Source organism: Oncorhynchus kisutch, unplaced genomic scaffold, assembly GCF_002021735.2.
Source record: "Oncorhynchus kisutch isolate 150728-3 unplaced genomic scaffold, Okis_V2 scaffold1112, whole genome shotgun sequence".
In the NCBI taxonomy this organism is placed as follows: domain Eukaryota; kingdom Metazoa; phylum Chordata; class Actinopteri; order Salmoniformes; family Salmonidae; genus Oncorhynchus; species Oncorhynchus kisutch.
Window position 1 is genome coordinate 1 of NW_022263057.1, and position 15,161 is coordinate 15,161.

Sequence of the window (15,161 nt, forward strand, 5' to 3'; positions counted from 1 at the left end):
TTTGCTGTACGCGCTCACACACAGAAAGAGAGGGGAGGCTTGTTCTGATCTAGGGATGGGGCCATTGAAATACTAGGGATGGCTTTTGGTGTGGGATCTAGCATGGAATATAAATTATGCCCAATATACCTATTATGATTCCTTATTATTTAATTGATTATAAATTATTCAAATCCATTCTTGTCTCCCCTCCCTTCCCTTCCTCCTAGGCGGTGACTTTTCACGAGGAGTGCAGCACAGTGCCAGCTTCCTGGTTCGGGAAGGTAAGGGGCGGAGCCATGTCCACCTGGTGGCGGCGTCCGGACACATCGGGATACTGGGGTGGCTCCTACACACGCCCAGTCAGTGTGGACCCTCCCCGTCATCACAGACACCAGGGCTACACGCCACTACACTTGGCCTGCTACAACGGTAGTACTGGACAGAGGGACAGCGAAGTGGGCCAGAGGCCACAAACAAATACACACATAACATAGCGTGTCTTAAATCACCACAGCCAGCTTCAGAGGGCACGAACCGAGACAGTCCGCACAGGAACCTTAAGAGTCCCTCAGACAGAGAGAGAGAAGAGGGAGGGATAGGGGGAGGCACAACAGGCCCACACTCATCCTCTCATACCACCAGGTTCCCTTCCAGCAGATACTGCACTTCAGAGGAACTGCTGCTGCTATACCCCATCTTTACCTTTACCCACAAAGGTCCTAAACGGTAGAAAGTGTCCGGCCAACAGACAGACGCACACCTTATGACGGCAATAACCTGTAGTCCAAGGGGATAGTAGCACTTCACTGAGAGCAAAACAGACAGGGACCAAAAGATGTGGAAGAAGCATTTTCAAAACCTGTTTTGACTGTAGAAATTGGGCTGAGTGTTTGTGCTGAGAAAAGACATAAGGAGTGATGTTTCATTTAAGTTTCATGAGAGTGATTGTCATGTTTATCCGCACACTAAGACAGTCAGAACGCACCTAGCCTCTTGTCTGTAATCCATGTGGGAGGAGGGGAAATCATACATTCTGTATGAACAAATATTTTTATAAAATCATTCATGTCTTTTTTATTCCCACAGGCTCTGTGGGAATAAAAAAAATGGTAGCATTTGCTCTGATGAGTAATTGTAAAGATTTAATGCATCCCAAAAGGAACCCTATACTGAATAGTACACTACTGTTGAACAGGGTCCATAGGGTTCTGGTCAAAAGCAGTGCCATTTAGGATGCTGGTATGTGAACAACAGGACTTTTTGATGGGACATATTACATTATTAAACCTACCTGTCCTTTGGCCTCTAGAAAGTAAATGATTCATTAATGTATTCTTTCTTGTGATATTTATGTCATCATTTTGTGCCTTCGTTAGTTACTGAGGGGAGGTTAGGAGAGTAGGGGCACCTGTATGAGCGACGAGAGCTGGTTTTACATGTAAGTATTCACTAATAGGAAACCAAGTCAGTTAGGAGAGAAGACTAGTAGACACCCAGCAGAGTAATTGAAATGCAAGTTGTCAACCGTGATATTAGTTAGCACTGACACCATTAACCCCGATTCTAGCAACATCCTCATATGTACCAACCCCAAACACTCAGTTACACAACCATCAAGTTAAAATGAACTAGAACCCATTCCACATCATGTCAAATCAAAATAACATCAAATGTATTTATATAGCCCTTCGTACATCAGCTGATATCTCAAAGTGCTGTACAGAAACCCAGCCTAAAACCCCAAACAGCAAGCAATGCAGGTGTAGAAGCACGGTGGCTAGGAAAAACTCCCTAGAAAGGCCAAAACCTAGGAAGAAACCTAGAGTGGAACCAGGCTATGTGGGGTGGCCAGTCCTCTTCTGGCTGTGCCGTGTGGAGATTATAACAGAACATGGCCAAGATGTTCATAAATGACCAGCATGGTCAAATAATAATAATCACAGGCAGAACAGTTGAAACTGGAGCAGCAGCACGGCCAGGTGGACTGGGGACAGCAAGGAGTCATCATGCCAGGTAGTCCTGAAGCATGGTCCTAGGGCTCAGGTCCTCCGAGAGAGAGAGAGAAAGAAAGAGAGAAAGAGAAAATTAGAGAGAGCATACTTAAATTCACACAGGACACCGGATAGGACAGGAGAAGTACTCCAGATATAACAAACTGACCCTTGCCCCCCGACACATAAACTACTGCAGCATAAATACTGGAGGCTGAGACAGGAGGGGTCAGGAGACACTGTGGCCCCATCCGATGACACCCCCGGACAGGGCCAAACAGTAAGGATATAACCCCACCCACTTTGCCAAAGCACAGCCCCCACACCACTAGAGGGATATCTTCAACCACCAACTTACCATCCTGAGACAAGGCCCGAGTGTAGCCCACAAAGATCTCCGCCACGGCACAACCCAAGGGAGGGCGCCAACCCAGACAGGAAGATCACATCACCCCTCCTAGGCACGGTATGAAAGAGCCCTAGTAAGCCAGTAACTCAGCCCCTGTTAATAGGGTTAGAGGCAGAGAATCCCAGTGGAAAGAGGGGAGCCGGCCAGGCAGAGACAGCAAGGGCGGTTCGTTGCTCCAGAGCCTTTCCGTTCACCTTCACACTCCTGGGCCAGACTACACTCCATCGTATGACCCACTGAAGAGAAGGTTGAGACCGGGTTTGCGTCTCTCACATGGGTAGGCAGACCATTCCATAAAAATGGAGCTCTATAGGAGAAAGCCCTGCCTCCAGCTGTTTGCTTAGAAATTCTAGGGACGATTAGGAGGCCTGCGTCTTGTGACCGTGTAGGTATGTATGGCAGGACCAAATCAGAGAGATAGCAGTAAAACCTTGAAATCAGCCCTTGCCTTGACAGGAGGCCAGTGTAGGGAGGCTAGCACTGGAGTAATATGATATATTTTTTGGGTTCTAGTCAGGATCCTATTTAGCACTAACTGAAGTTTATTTAGTGCTTTATCCGGGTAGCCGGAAAGTAGAGCAGTAGTGCATTGCAGTAGTCTAACCTAGAAGTGACAAAAGCATGGATACATTTTTCGGCATCATTTTTGGACAGAAAGTTAGATTTTTGCAATGTTACGTAGATGGAAAAAAGCTGTCCTTGAAACAGTCTTGATATGTTCTTCAAAAGAGAGATCAGGGTCCAGAGTAACGCCGAGGGCCTTCGCAGTTTTATTTGAGACGACTGTACAGCCATTAAGATTAATTGTCAGATTCAACAGAAGATCTCTTTGTTTCTTGGGACCTAGAACAAGCATCTCTGTTTTGTCCGAGTTTAAAAGTAGAAAGTTTGCAGCCATCCACTTCCTTATGTCTGAAACACATGCTTCTAGCGAGGGCAATTTTGTGGCTTCACCATGTTTCATTGAAATGTTCAGCTGTGTGTCATCTGCATAGCAGTGAAAGTTAACATTATGTTTTCGAATGACATCCCCAAGAGGTAAAATATATAGTGAAATCAATCGTGGTCCTAAAAACGGAACCTTGAGGAACATCGAAATTTACAGTTGATTTGTCAGAGGACAAACAATTCAGAGAGACAAACTGATATCTTTCCGACAGATAAGATCTAAACCAGGCCAGAACTTGTCCGTATGGACCAATTTGGGTTTCCAATCTCTCCAAAAGAATGTGGTGATCGATGGTATCAAAAGCAGCACTAAGGTCTAGGAGCACGAGAACAGATGCAGAGCCCCGGTCTGATGCCATTAAAAGGTCATTTACCACCTTCACAAGTGCAGTCTCAGTGCTATGATGGGGTCTAAAACCAGACTGAAGCATTTCGTATACATCGTTTGTCTTCAGGAAGGCAGTGAGTTGCTGCGCAACAGCCTTTTCTAAAAATGTTGAGAGGAATGGAAGATTCGATATAGGCCGATAGTTTTTTATATTTTCTGGGTCAAGGTTTGGCTTTTTCAAGAGAGGCTTTATTACTGCCACTTTTAGTGAGTTTGGTACACATCCGGTGGATAGAGATCTGTTTATTATGTTCAACATAGGAGGGCCAAGCACAGGAAGCAGCTCTTTCAGTAGTTTAGTTGGAATAGGGTCCAGTATGGATCTTGAAGGTTTAGAGGCCATGATCATTTTCATCGTTGTGTCAAGAGATATAGTACTAAAACACTTGAGTGTCTCTCTTGATCCTAGGTCCTGGCAGAGTTGTGCAGACTCAGGACAAATGAGCTTTGAAGGAATACGCAGATTTAAAGAGGAGTCCGTAATTTGCTTTCTAATAATCATCTTTTCCTCAAAGAGGTTCATGAATTTATTACTGCTGAGGTGAAAGCCATCCTCTCTTGGGGAATGCTGCTTTGTAGTTAGCTTTGCTTTGCGACAGTATCAAAAAGGAATTTCGGATTGTTCTTATTTTCCTCAATTAAGTTGGAAAAATAGGATGATCGAGCAGCAGCAAGGGCTCTTCGATACTGCACGGTACTGTCTTTCCAAGCTAGTTCGGAAGACTTCCAGTTTGGTGTGGCGTCATTTCCGTTCCAATTTTCTGGAAGCTTGCTTCAGAGCTCGGGTATTTTCTATATGCCAGGGAGCTAGTTTCTTATGAGAAATGTTTTTAGTTTTTAGGGTTGCAACTGCATCTAGGGTATTGCGCAAGGTTAAATTGAGTTCCTCAGTTAGGTGGTTAACTGATTTTTGTCCTCTGGCGTCCTTGGGTAGACAGAGGGAGTCTGGAAGGACATCAAAGAATCTTTGTGTCATCTGTGAATTTATAGCATGACTTTTGATGTTCCTTGGTTGCGGTCTGAGCAGATTATTTGTTGCAATTGCAAATGTAATAAAATGGTGGTCCGATAGTCCAGGATTATGAGGAAAAACATTAAGATCCACAACATTTATCCCATGGGACAAAACTAGGCCCAGAGTATGACTGTGACAGTGAGTAGGTCCAGAGACATGTTGGACAAAACCCACTGAGTCGATGATGAAAGCCTTTTGGAATGGGTCTGTGGACTTTTCCATGTCAATATTAAAGTCACCAAAAATTTGAATATTATCTGCTATGACTACAAGGTCCGATAGGAATTCAGGGAACTCAATGAGGAACGCTGTATATGGCCCAGGAGGCCTGTAAACAGTAGCTAAAAAAAAGTTATTGAGTAGGCTACATAGATTTCATGACTAGAAGCTCAAAAGATGAAAACGTCTTTTTTGTTTGTTTGTACATTTCAATTTGCTATCGTAAATGTTAGCAACACCTCCGCGGGATGCACGAGGGATATGGTCACTAGTGTAGCCAGGAGGTGAGGCCTCATTTAACACAGTAAATTCATCAGGCTAAAGCCATGTTTCAATCAGGCCAATCACATCAAGATTATGATCAGTTCATTGACTATAATTGCCTTTGAAGTAAGGGATATGACATTAAGTAGCCCTATTTTGAGATGTGAGGTATCATGATCTCTTTCAATAATGACAGGAATGGAGGAGGTCTTTATCCTAGTGAGATTGCTAAGGCGAACACCGCCACGTTTAGTTTTGTCCAACCTAGGTCGAGGCACAGACACGGTCTCAATGGAGATAGCTGAGCTGACTACACTGACTGTGCTAGTGGCAGACTGGCTAACAGCCTGCTGCCTGGCCTGCACCCTATTTCATTGTGGTGCTAGAGGAGTTAGAGCCCTGTCTATGTTGGTAGATAAGATGAGAGCACCCCTCCAGCTAGGATGGAGTCCGTCACTCCTCCGCAGGTCAGGCTTGGTCCTGTTTGTGGGTGAGTCCCAGAAAGAGGGCCAATTATATACAAAATTCTATCTTTTGGGAGGGGCAGAAACCAGTTTTCATCCAGCGATTGAGTTGTGAGACTCTGCTGTAGAGCTCATCACTCCCCCTAACTGGGAGGGGGCCAGAGACAATTACTCAATGCCGACACATCTTTCTAGCTGATTTACACGCTGAAGCTATGTTGCGCTTGGTGATCTCTGACTGTTTCATCCTAATATCGTTGGTGCCGACGTGGATAACAATATCTCTATACTCGCCAGTTTGAGCTTTAGCCAGCACCATCTTCAGATTAGCCTTAACGTCGGTTGCCCTGCCGCCTGGTAAACAGTGTATGATCGCTGGATGATTCGTTTTAAGTCTAATACTGCGGGTAATGGAGTCGCCAATGACGAGAGTTTTCAATTTGTCAGAGCTAATGGTGGGAAGCTTCGGCGTCTCAGACCCCGTAACGGGAGGAGTAGAGACAAGAGAAGGCTCGGCCTCTGACTCCGACTCGTTGCTTAATGGGGAAAACCGGTTGAAAGTTTGTCGGCTGAATGAGCGACACCGGTTGAGCATTCCTACAGCATTACCCTCCAGAAACCGTGAGAAAGTTGTCCGGCTGCGGGGACCGTGCGAGGGGATTTATACTAACGTTACTATCTGTACTTACTGTTGGCACAGACGCTGTTTCATCCTTTCCTACACAGAAATTACCCTTGCCTAACGATTGCGTCTGAAGCTGGGCTTGTAGCACAGTTGTATCCTCACCGTAAGGCGATCGTTCTCCTGTATGAGTACAGCGACTGCAATTAGAAGGCATCATGTTAATGTTACTACTTAGCTTCGGCTGTTGGAGGTCCTGACGAACCATGTCCAGATAAAGCGTCCGGAGTATGAGGATTCTGTGTTATGCACTATAGCCCGTTACCATATGTGATTTAATATTATCTGCTGTTGGCTTGTGTGGATGTATGTGTTATGCAACATAGCTGACTTGAACCCTTGTTAACAGTTTCAGGGCCATGGGCCTTTCTCATGATGGAAAAATACATAACATGAAGGCCGGACCTGTGCAATGAGTTGGGGGGGGCACATTCAGAACGTAGTGTTGCGAGAACAGTCTTGTTAGATAACAGGAGCCAGGTGCCTGATAACTGCATATCTACACAGCTACAACGACTGACCGCTGAAGCGCTTAGAGGGCTGGGACCAGCCTCTGCGCCAACAATCAACGATTGGGCGTGGTTTAGACTCACCCAGCCTAGTCTCTACTCTGACAGGCCGGCTCGGAAGCAGGAACTACTTCTGTCAGAGTATATTAAATATCTTTGTCAGGAACAAGTCAGTTCTGTTTTGCCCTGCGAGGTGGGACAGAGAGCCCGTATATACGAAAATTGCATTTACCACTTACTGCTTAGCTAATAAAAAATACATAGCATACGTCGGTGCCTCATTTTTATATTTTTCCTGATACCAGATTCGAATTGACGCAACCCTGACACGAGGGGAAAAACCAAAAATATAAACGGTAATTATAAAGTAAAAACCGTAAAGTTGTCATGTAGCAAAGTAGGCAACAAAACACACAGCAACACGTAAACAAGTCTGCAAGTTGTGACCGGAAATGGCGTCAAAATGCTGTGTGAGGTATCATGTGATGCTACTAGCATAAATGGACCAACACTGAGCAAATGTAGCTTAAGTCAAATGGTAATTTAAAACACAGGGGTCAGAGTAATATTGCTGGCGCATGGATATAATGCAAAATAAATGTTGCCATCACCCCAGTTACTCAAGTCAGGTCATAGACCTCAGCTCCAAGTAGGAACCACCAAAACAATACAGAGGACACAAGTATTACAGTTAATGTTTATTTGAGCCAAAACAAGCAAATGCAGTTACACACTGGACTAGAGTACCCGTTAACTATTGCATGTCCCACGTCAGATATCCATGGCGTCGTCGCCGGACGGGCCGGTGGCAGCTTCAGAGGTGGCGTCGTCTCCGGACGGGCCGGTGGCAGCTTCAGAGGTGGCGTCGTCTCCGGACGGGCCGGTGGCAGCTACAGAGGTGGCGTCGTCAGAGGACGGGCCGGTGGCAGCTACAGAGGTGGCGTCGTCAGAGGACGGGCCGGTGGCAGCTTCAGAGGTGGCGTCGTCAGAGGACGGGCCGGTGGCAGCTACAGAGGTGGCGTCGTCGCCGGACGGGCCGGTGGCAGCTTCAGAGGTGGCGTCGTCGCCGGACGGGCCGGTGGCAGCTTCAGAGGTGGCGTCGTCGCCGGACGGGCCGGTGGCAGCTTCAGAGGTGGCGTCGTCGCCGGACGGGCCGGTGGCAGCTTCAGAGGTGGCGTCGTCGCCGGACGGGCCGGTGGCAGCTTCAGAGGTGGCGTCGTCAGAGGACGGGCCGGTGGCAGCTTCAGAGGTGGCGTCGTCGCCGGACGGGCCGGTGGCAGCTTCAGAGGTGGCGTCGTCGCCGGACGGGCCGGTGGCAGCTTCAGAGGTGGCGTCGTCGCCGGACGGGCCGGTGGCAGCTTCAGAGGTGGCGTCGTCGCCGGACGGGCCGGTGGCAGCTTCAGAGGTGGCGTCGTCGCCGGACGGGCCGGTGGCAGCTTCAGAGGTGGCGTCGTCAGAGGACGGGCCGGTGGCAGCTTCAGAGGTGGCGTCGTCGCCAGACGGGCCGGTGGCAGCTTCAGAGGTGGCGTCGTCAGAGGACGGGCCGGTGGCAGCTTCAGAGGTGGCGTCGTCAGAGGACGGGCCGGTGGCAGCTACAGAGGTGGCGTCGTCAGAGGACGGGCCGGTGGCAGCTACAGAGGTGGCGTCGTCAGAGGACGGGCCGGTGGCAGCTTCAGAGGTGGCGTCGCCAGACGGGCCGGTGGCAGCTTCAGAGGTGGCGTCGTCGCCAGACGGGCCGGTGGCAGCTTCAGAGGTGGCGTCGTCGCCAGAGGACGGGCCGGTGGCAGCTTCAGAGGTGGCGGCGTCTCCAGAGGACGGGCCGGTGGCAGCTACAGAGGTGGCGTCGCCAGAGGACGGGCCGGTGGCAGCTACAGAGGACGGGCCGGTGGCAGCTTCAGAGGTGGCGTCGTCGCCGGACGGGCCGGTGGCAGCTTCAGAGGTGGCGTCGTCGCCGGACGGGCCGGTGGCAGCTTCAGAGGTGGCGTCGTCAGAGGACGGGCCGGTGGCAGCTTCAGAGGTGGCGTCGTCAGAGGACGGGCCGGTGGCAGCTTCAGAGGTGGCGTCGTCAGAGGACGGGCCGGTGGCAGCTTCAGAGGTGGCGTCGTCAGAGGACGGGCCGGTGGCAGCTTCAGAGGTGGCGTCGTCAGAGGACGGGCCGGTGGCAGCTTCAGAGGTGGCGTCGTCAGAGGACGGGCCGGTGGCAGCTACAGAGGTGGCGTCGTCAGAGGACGGGCCGGTGGCAGCTTCAGAGGTGGCGTCGTCAGAGGACGGGCCGGTGGCAGCTTCAGAGGTGGCGTCGTCAGAGGACGGGCCGGTGGCAGCTTCAGAGGTGGCGTCGTCAGAGGACGGGCCGGTGGCAGCTTCAGAGGTGGCGTCGTCGCCAGACGGACCGGTGGCAGCTTCAGAGGTGGCGTCGTCGCCAGACGGGCCGGTGGCAGCTTCAGAGGTGGCGTCGTCGCCAGACGGTCCGGTGGCAGCTTCAGAGGTGGCGTCGTCGCCAGACGGGCCGGTGGCAGCGTCAGAGGTGGCGTCGTCGCCGGACGGGCCGGTGGCAGCTTCAGAGGTGGCGTCGTCGCCGGACGGGCCGGTGGCAGCTTCAGAGGTGGCGTCGTCGCCGGACGGGCCGGTGGCAGCCTGAGAGGTGGCGTCGTCAGAGGACGGGCCGGTGGCAGCTTCAGAGGTGGCGTCGTCAGAGGACGGGCCGGTGGCACCTTCAGAGGTGGCGTCGTCGCCGGACGGGCCGGTGGCAGCTTCAGAGGTGGCGTCGTCGAGGGACGGGCCGGTGGCAGCTTCAGAGGTGGCGTCGTCAGAGGACGGGCCGGTGGCAGCTTCAGAGGTGGCGTCGTCAGAGGACGGGCCGGTGGCAGCTTCAGAGGTGTCGTCGTCAGAGGACGGGCCGGTGGCAGCTTCAGAGGTGGCGTCGTCAGAGGACGGGCCGGTGGCAGCTTCAGAGGTGGCGTCGTCGCCGGACGGGCCGGTGGCAGCTTCAGAGGTGGCGTCGTCAGAGGACGGGCCGGTGGCAGCTTCAGAGGTGGCGTCGTCAGAGGACGGGCCGGTGGCAGCTTCAGAGGTGGCGTCGTCAGAGGACATGTGCCTCAGCTTCTCCTCAGAGGACAGGGCATCATTTGCCGGAGAGCTACCATGGTTTGGAGAAGCTTGGGATTCTACTTCATTGGTCTTTAAATACTCTTCAGAAAAAACAGAAGGAACAGTTGGGTATTCTACAGCAACACATCTGTTCTACACAGTCTAGGCCAAATTGCTAATCGAATTTTGAGCAACATGAAGCCAACAGTTTTCAAAGTATATGTTTCAGGCCGTACCTTCTCTGGTTTGTTTCGCGTCAGACCCTATGGATCGGAGCAAGGCCAGGGCATGCACAATGGAGACGTCATTTGATGACAGCTCTGAAAAATTTAGGTTTAGGTACACAAGCAAAAGGTTTGACAACATTATTTAGACTGAGTTACTCTATGCTGTTGAATGAGTGTCAAACACAGCAGCACCATAGACAGTGACAAACATAGCTAGAAGGGTTGTGGAAAGAAACACTTACCTCCAAGTCTCCTCTGCAGAGAGACTTGATCTTGCTTCTGGGACTTTCCAACAGGGTAACAAGAAACTGAGGAGAAAGTGTTGACAGAAGTTGAGTTCACACAAAATAGCTACATATATTAATAGCAGTGAAGAATAAAAGATGACCAACGCGGAAGATACAGACAGTCAAATATTAATACCCAACTTATAAAGTTAAGCATATTTACCAAACAAATCCCTTAAACATTAGTGAACCAACCTTTGACAACCCCCACAGTCATCACAACGAGCAGCAATTCTCTCACACCTCCCATGATCATGAAAATAGTCTGTGTTATCAACAGGTAATGTCTTCCCATGGCCTGTATGAGGCTTATATAGGCCACTAATGACCGTTTACCTGACAAACATGGCTTAACGATCAATTAACAAGCTTGATTGAGTTGTTACGTTCAGATAGAAATAGACCATGTAGAACACATGTTGATTCTTATCAAGTTGGTGGGCAGGCAATCTTTTCTACTCCATATATTGCATTTATATCTGTAATGATTAACCCTAATGGTCTCAGATCAGCAGTAGAAAGAAGTAGGCCTAATTATTTTAGGTGTAATCTTCAAAGATATTAGGGGGAAATAAACACTGTACCCAAATCCACGTTTTACAATGCTCCTGGGAAATGGGTAGGCCTCCACCTATAGTCCTTCACAGTTTTACAGCTGTGATATATTTATTTATTTACATAGATCACATACATAAATAAATATGATAGCTGTAGGTAGCGTTGAGATAAAATTCCCATATTCTATTGCTACTAACATAAATCCTAATATATCATGTTTTCCTCATTTGCTCTGTAGGAGGTTCGTCATATGAAGGACATTCAAGTGGATGTGACCCCTAACCTGCAATAGGGGCTCAGTGAGGTGACAGACATCCTGTAATGGATCTCCAGCTAGTGTCTGAGGACCTGGAGAAGGCTGTGTCTACAGCTGTGGGGCAGGACAAGCATGGTAACCTAACCTCACTGTATGAAGGATTTTATTGTTATGGATAGTCATCTCCAATCTGTTCAAATATCACTGTTGTTGATAACACACATTACCAAAATGATTCACACTTGTCTTCCTATTTCCACATAATCTGTCATGGTTCCCCACCCCAACAGGGCATAAAACCAACCTCTCTTTATTGCTACTGCTAATACACCCAAATCCAACAGCGTTCGAGAACCCTGCTCGCAGTGCCAACTGTTAGGTTCTAATTCTCAGAGTAAAAACTCGACGGACACTATGAATGCTTGAACCAAGTTTATTCTTCCCAGAGGGTCAAGACAGCTGCATTAGACAAAAAACATATTCACACAAGCACTGATATTTAATCCTCTCTCCTATGCTGAGTCTCCTCCTACACATCTAAACAGTCAATGCATCTCTGTTGCTAGACAGAACCTTAGTGATATCTGTTCTTCCTCACTTCATCTGACCTGACCGCTACCCCAAAGTGCTCACTCCTCCCCAACTCAAGGCTGACATGGTGATTGGTACCAGACTGTGTCTCTTCTCATCCCAGAGGATCCCACCCATAGGATGCCTGATGGCTAACAAAAACATATCCTGACATAATGTAAACGTTATACATTAAGCTCTCTCCCTCAGTGACATGAATTCGTATATTTCATATTCTCAGAACCCAACAGTAGGTTTTAAGGTGTGGCTGCATGTTTGTCGTGGACGCATCGTCACTCTTGATGTTCTTTTTCCAAGTCTGAACTGGCCGTTCTTCTCTTTCCTCGACTAATTGAAACCTCAGGGACAGACATCCTGAACGAATCTGATGTCAGAGCTCCCATCAGCCCTCTACACCTCGCTGTGAGTAAAGCCTACCTGCTCCTGTAGTGGTCTCCATATGACAAATGGCACCCTATTCCCTATTTAGTACACTACGTTTGATCAGATCCTTATAGGCCCTGATCAAAAGTAGTTCACTACATAGGGAATAGGGTGCTATCTGGGATGCAAGCATGGTGTAGATTTTCCACAGGAAGTTGACTGTCCAGACAGACTCACACACCATATTCCGATCTATTCCTGATTAGTGTAAAATACATGCATATTCTACACAGTGATGATGAGGATGATTTCCTTATTTTGCCATTTGAGTTAATCAACCTCAGAGGAGAAGTAGAGTGTTTGTTTCTCAATCCCACGCTTGACAGGAACCTCCGATGTTTATGCTGGGCAGGAGCAAAAATGGGCTCCCGATTGAAAGACTCTGGTCTACTTTAGAGGTCTAGCACTGTATTTCTGTTCAGGTGTACCACTGGTCTACTCTAGGACATTGATTATATTAAGAGTGAATATCTATTCATGCGTACCACAGTCACCACCATGCTATGGAGGTCCTGGTTCAGTCTCTGCTGGATCTAGACGTGAGGGACAGCCAGGGGCGCACCCCTCTGGACCTGGCTGCCTTAAAAAGCCTTGTGGAGTGTGTTGACGTCCTCATCAACCAGGAAGCCTCCATCCTGGTTAAAGACTTCACTCTGAAGAGGACCCCCATCCACGCTGCAGGTAGACATAAGGATATCACATAGAGCTTCTGTAATTAAAAAGTTTTCCTGACCAAGATGGCCATTTGTTTGGTCATGTTGCTAGGACGACTATGTCCACTCTAGGGATGGTATCGTGTGAAAATGCCCACGAGACACTGATCTAAGGTCATTTTTTGTCATGTTCTCCACTAATGATTGAGGATCTAGGGAGGGTAAGCTGATCCTAGATCAGTGCACAGGGGAGACTTCTATCCAGAGCCAGGTACACAGCTAGCAAGTGACAGGCTTCAATGGCCTCAGCCCCAAAATTCTTTATTATCTGCTGTGTTAACATCATGAGGATGTCATCTACCAACACCACTGTTCTTGAAATCTGTCTGTTCATGTGAAGGTTATAGTCGTCCAGCAATCTGCTCATATCCTCTCTGTTGATCCTCCTCTAGCTACCAATGGTCAATCATCTGACATTCTTATATCCTCTTGTTGATCCTCCTCTAGCTACCAATGGTCAATCATCTGACATTCTTATATTCTCTCTGTTTATCCTCCTCTCGCTACCAATGGTCAATCATCTCACATTCTTATATCTTCTCAGTTTTTCCATCTCTAGCTACTGAAGGTCAATCATCTCACATTGTTATATCCTCTCTGTTTATCTTCCTCTAGCAACCAACGGACATTCGGAGTGTTTGCGTTTCCTGATTGGAAATGCTGACATCCAGAGTACAGTGGACATTCAAGACGGAATAGTCACTTGGGTTTTGGATACAATTCCTGAAATAAAGAGATTTTGAAACTGGGGCTGCATCCAAAATGGCAACCTGTACCCTACTTGGTACAGTACTTTAAACCAAAGTCCTATGGGCTCAGGTCAAGAGTAGTGTACCATATAGGGAATAGGTTGCCATTTGGGACTCAGCCTGGTTACTACCAGTTTGTAATATGACCTGTTGTCTTGTGTATCAGAACCCCTCTGATGCTGTCGGTGCTGAGCGGACACAGACTGTGTGTACTCCCTGTTCAACAAGGGAGCAAGCGTAGAAGCCAAAGACAAATGGCACAGAACAGCTCTACACAGAAGGGTTGTGAGGAGAGTTGGCTGTACGCGCTCACACACAGAAAGAGAGGGGGAGGCTTGTTCTGATCTAGGGATGGGGCCATTGAAATACTAGGGATGGCTTTGGTGTGGGATCTAGCATGGAATATAAATTATGCCCAAATATACCTATTATGATTCCTTATTATTTAATTGATTATAAATTATTCAAATCCATTCTTGTCTCCCCTCCCTTCCCTTCCTCCTAGGCGGTGACTTTTCACGAGGAGTGCAGCACAGTGCCAGCTTCCTGGTTCGGGAAGGTAAGGGGCGGAGCCATGTCCACCTGGTGGCGGCGTCCGGACACATCGGGATACTGGGGTGGCTCCTACACACCGCCCAGTCAGTGTGGACCCTCCCCGTCATCACAGACAACCAGGGCTACACGCCACTACACTTGGCCTGCTACAACGGTATGTACTGGACAGAGGGACAGCGAAGTGGGCCAGAGGCCACAAACAAATACACACATAAACATAGCGTGTCTTAAATCACCACAGCCAGCTTCAGGAGGGCACGAACCGAGACAGTCCGCACAGGAACCTTAAGAGTCCCTCAGACAGAGAGAGAGAAGAGGGAGGGATAGGGGGAGGCACAACAGGCCCACACTCATCCTCTCATACCACCAGGTTCCCTTCCAGCAGATACTGCACTTCAGAGGAACTGCTGCTGCTATACCCCATCTTTACCTTTACCCACAAAGGTCCTAAACGGTAGAAAGTGTCCGGCCAACAGACAGACGCACACCTTATGACGGCAATAACCTGTAGTCCAAGGGGATAGTAGCACTTCACTGAGAGCAAAACAGACAGGGACCAAAAGATGTGGAAGAAGCATTTTCAAAACCTGTTTTGACTGTAGAAATTGGGCTGAGTGTTTGTGCTGAGAAAAGACATAAGGAGTGATGTTTCATTTAAGTTTCATGAGAGTGATTGTCATGTTTATCCGCACACTAAGACAGTCAGAACGCACCTAGCCTCTTGTCTGTAATCCATGTGGGAGGAGGGGAAATCATACATTCTGTATGAACAAATATTTTTATAAAATCATTCATGTCTTTTTTTATTCCCACAGGCTCTGTGGGAATAAAAAAATGGTAGCAT

The 15,161-nt window shown here is 48.6% G+C and overlaps 1 protein-coding gene across 1 annotated transcript; it reads right to left on the reverse strand.

Moving 5' to 3' along the window:
- Positions 1–7,554: 7,554 nt before the first annotated feature.
- Positions 7,555–10,800, reverse strand: LOC116364633 (polysialoglycoprotein-like). Its single transcript, XM_031817662.1, has 6 exons — positions 10,668–10,800; positions 10,428–10,493; positions 10,195–10,278; positions 9,779–10,059; positions 9,184–9,505; positions 7,555–8,463 (listed from the first exon to the last, which is right to left on the reverse strand). Exons 1-6 carry the CDS (start codon positions 10,765–10,767, stop codon positions 7,643–7,645), a joined length of 1,674 nt encoding a protein of 557 aa, XP_031673522.1. The 5' UTR covers positions 10,768–10,800; the 3' UTR covers positions 7,555–7,642.
- Positions 10,801–15,161: the final 4,361 nt, after the last annotated feature.

Bases quoted from the DNA above. Each gene is read 5' to 3' on its own strand.
- LOC116364633 (XM_031817662.1), bottom strand. From the start codon at position 10,767: ATGGGAAGACATTACCTGTTGATAACACAGACTATTTTCATGATCATG. The intron at 10,494-10,667 runs GTTGGTTCACTA...CTTTCTCCTCAG, and splicing joins GACTGTGGGGGTTGTCAAAG to TTTCTTGTTACCCTGTTGGA. The intron at 8,464-9,183 runs GCCCGTCCTCTG...CCACCTCTGTAG, and splicing joins CACCTCTGAAGCTGCCACCG to CTGCCACCGGCCCGTCCTCT.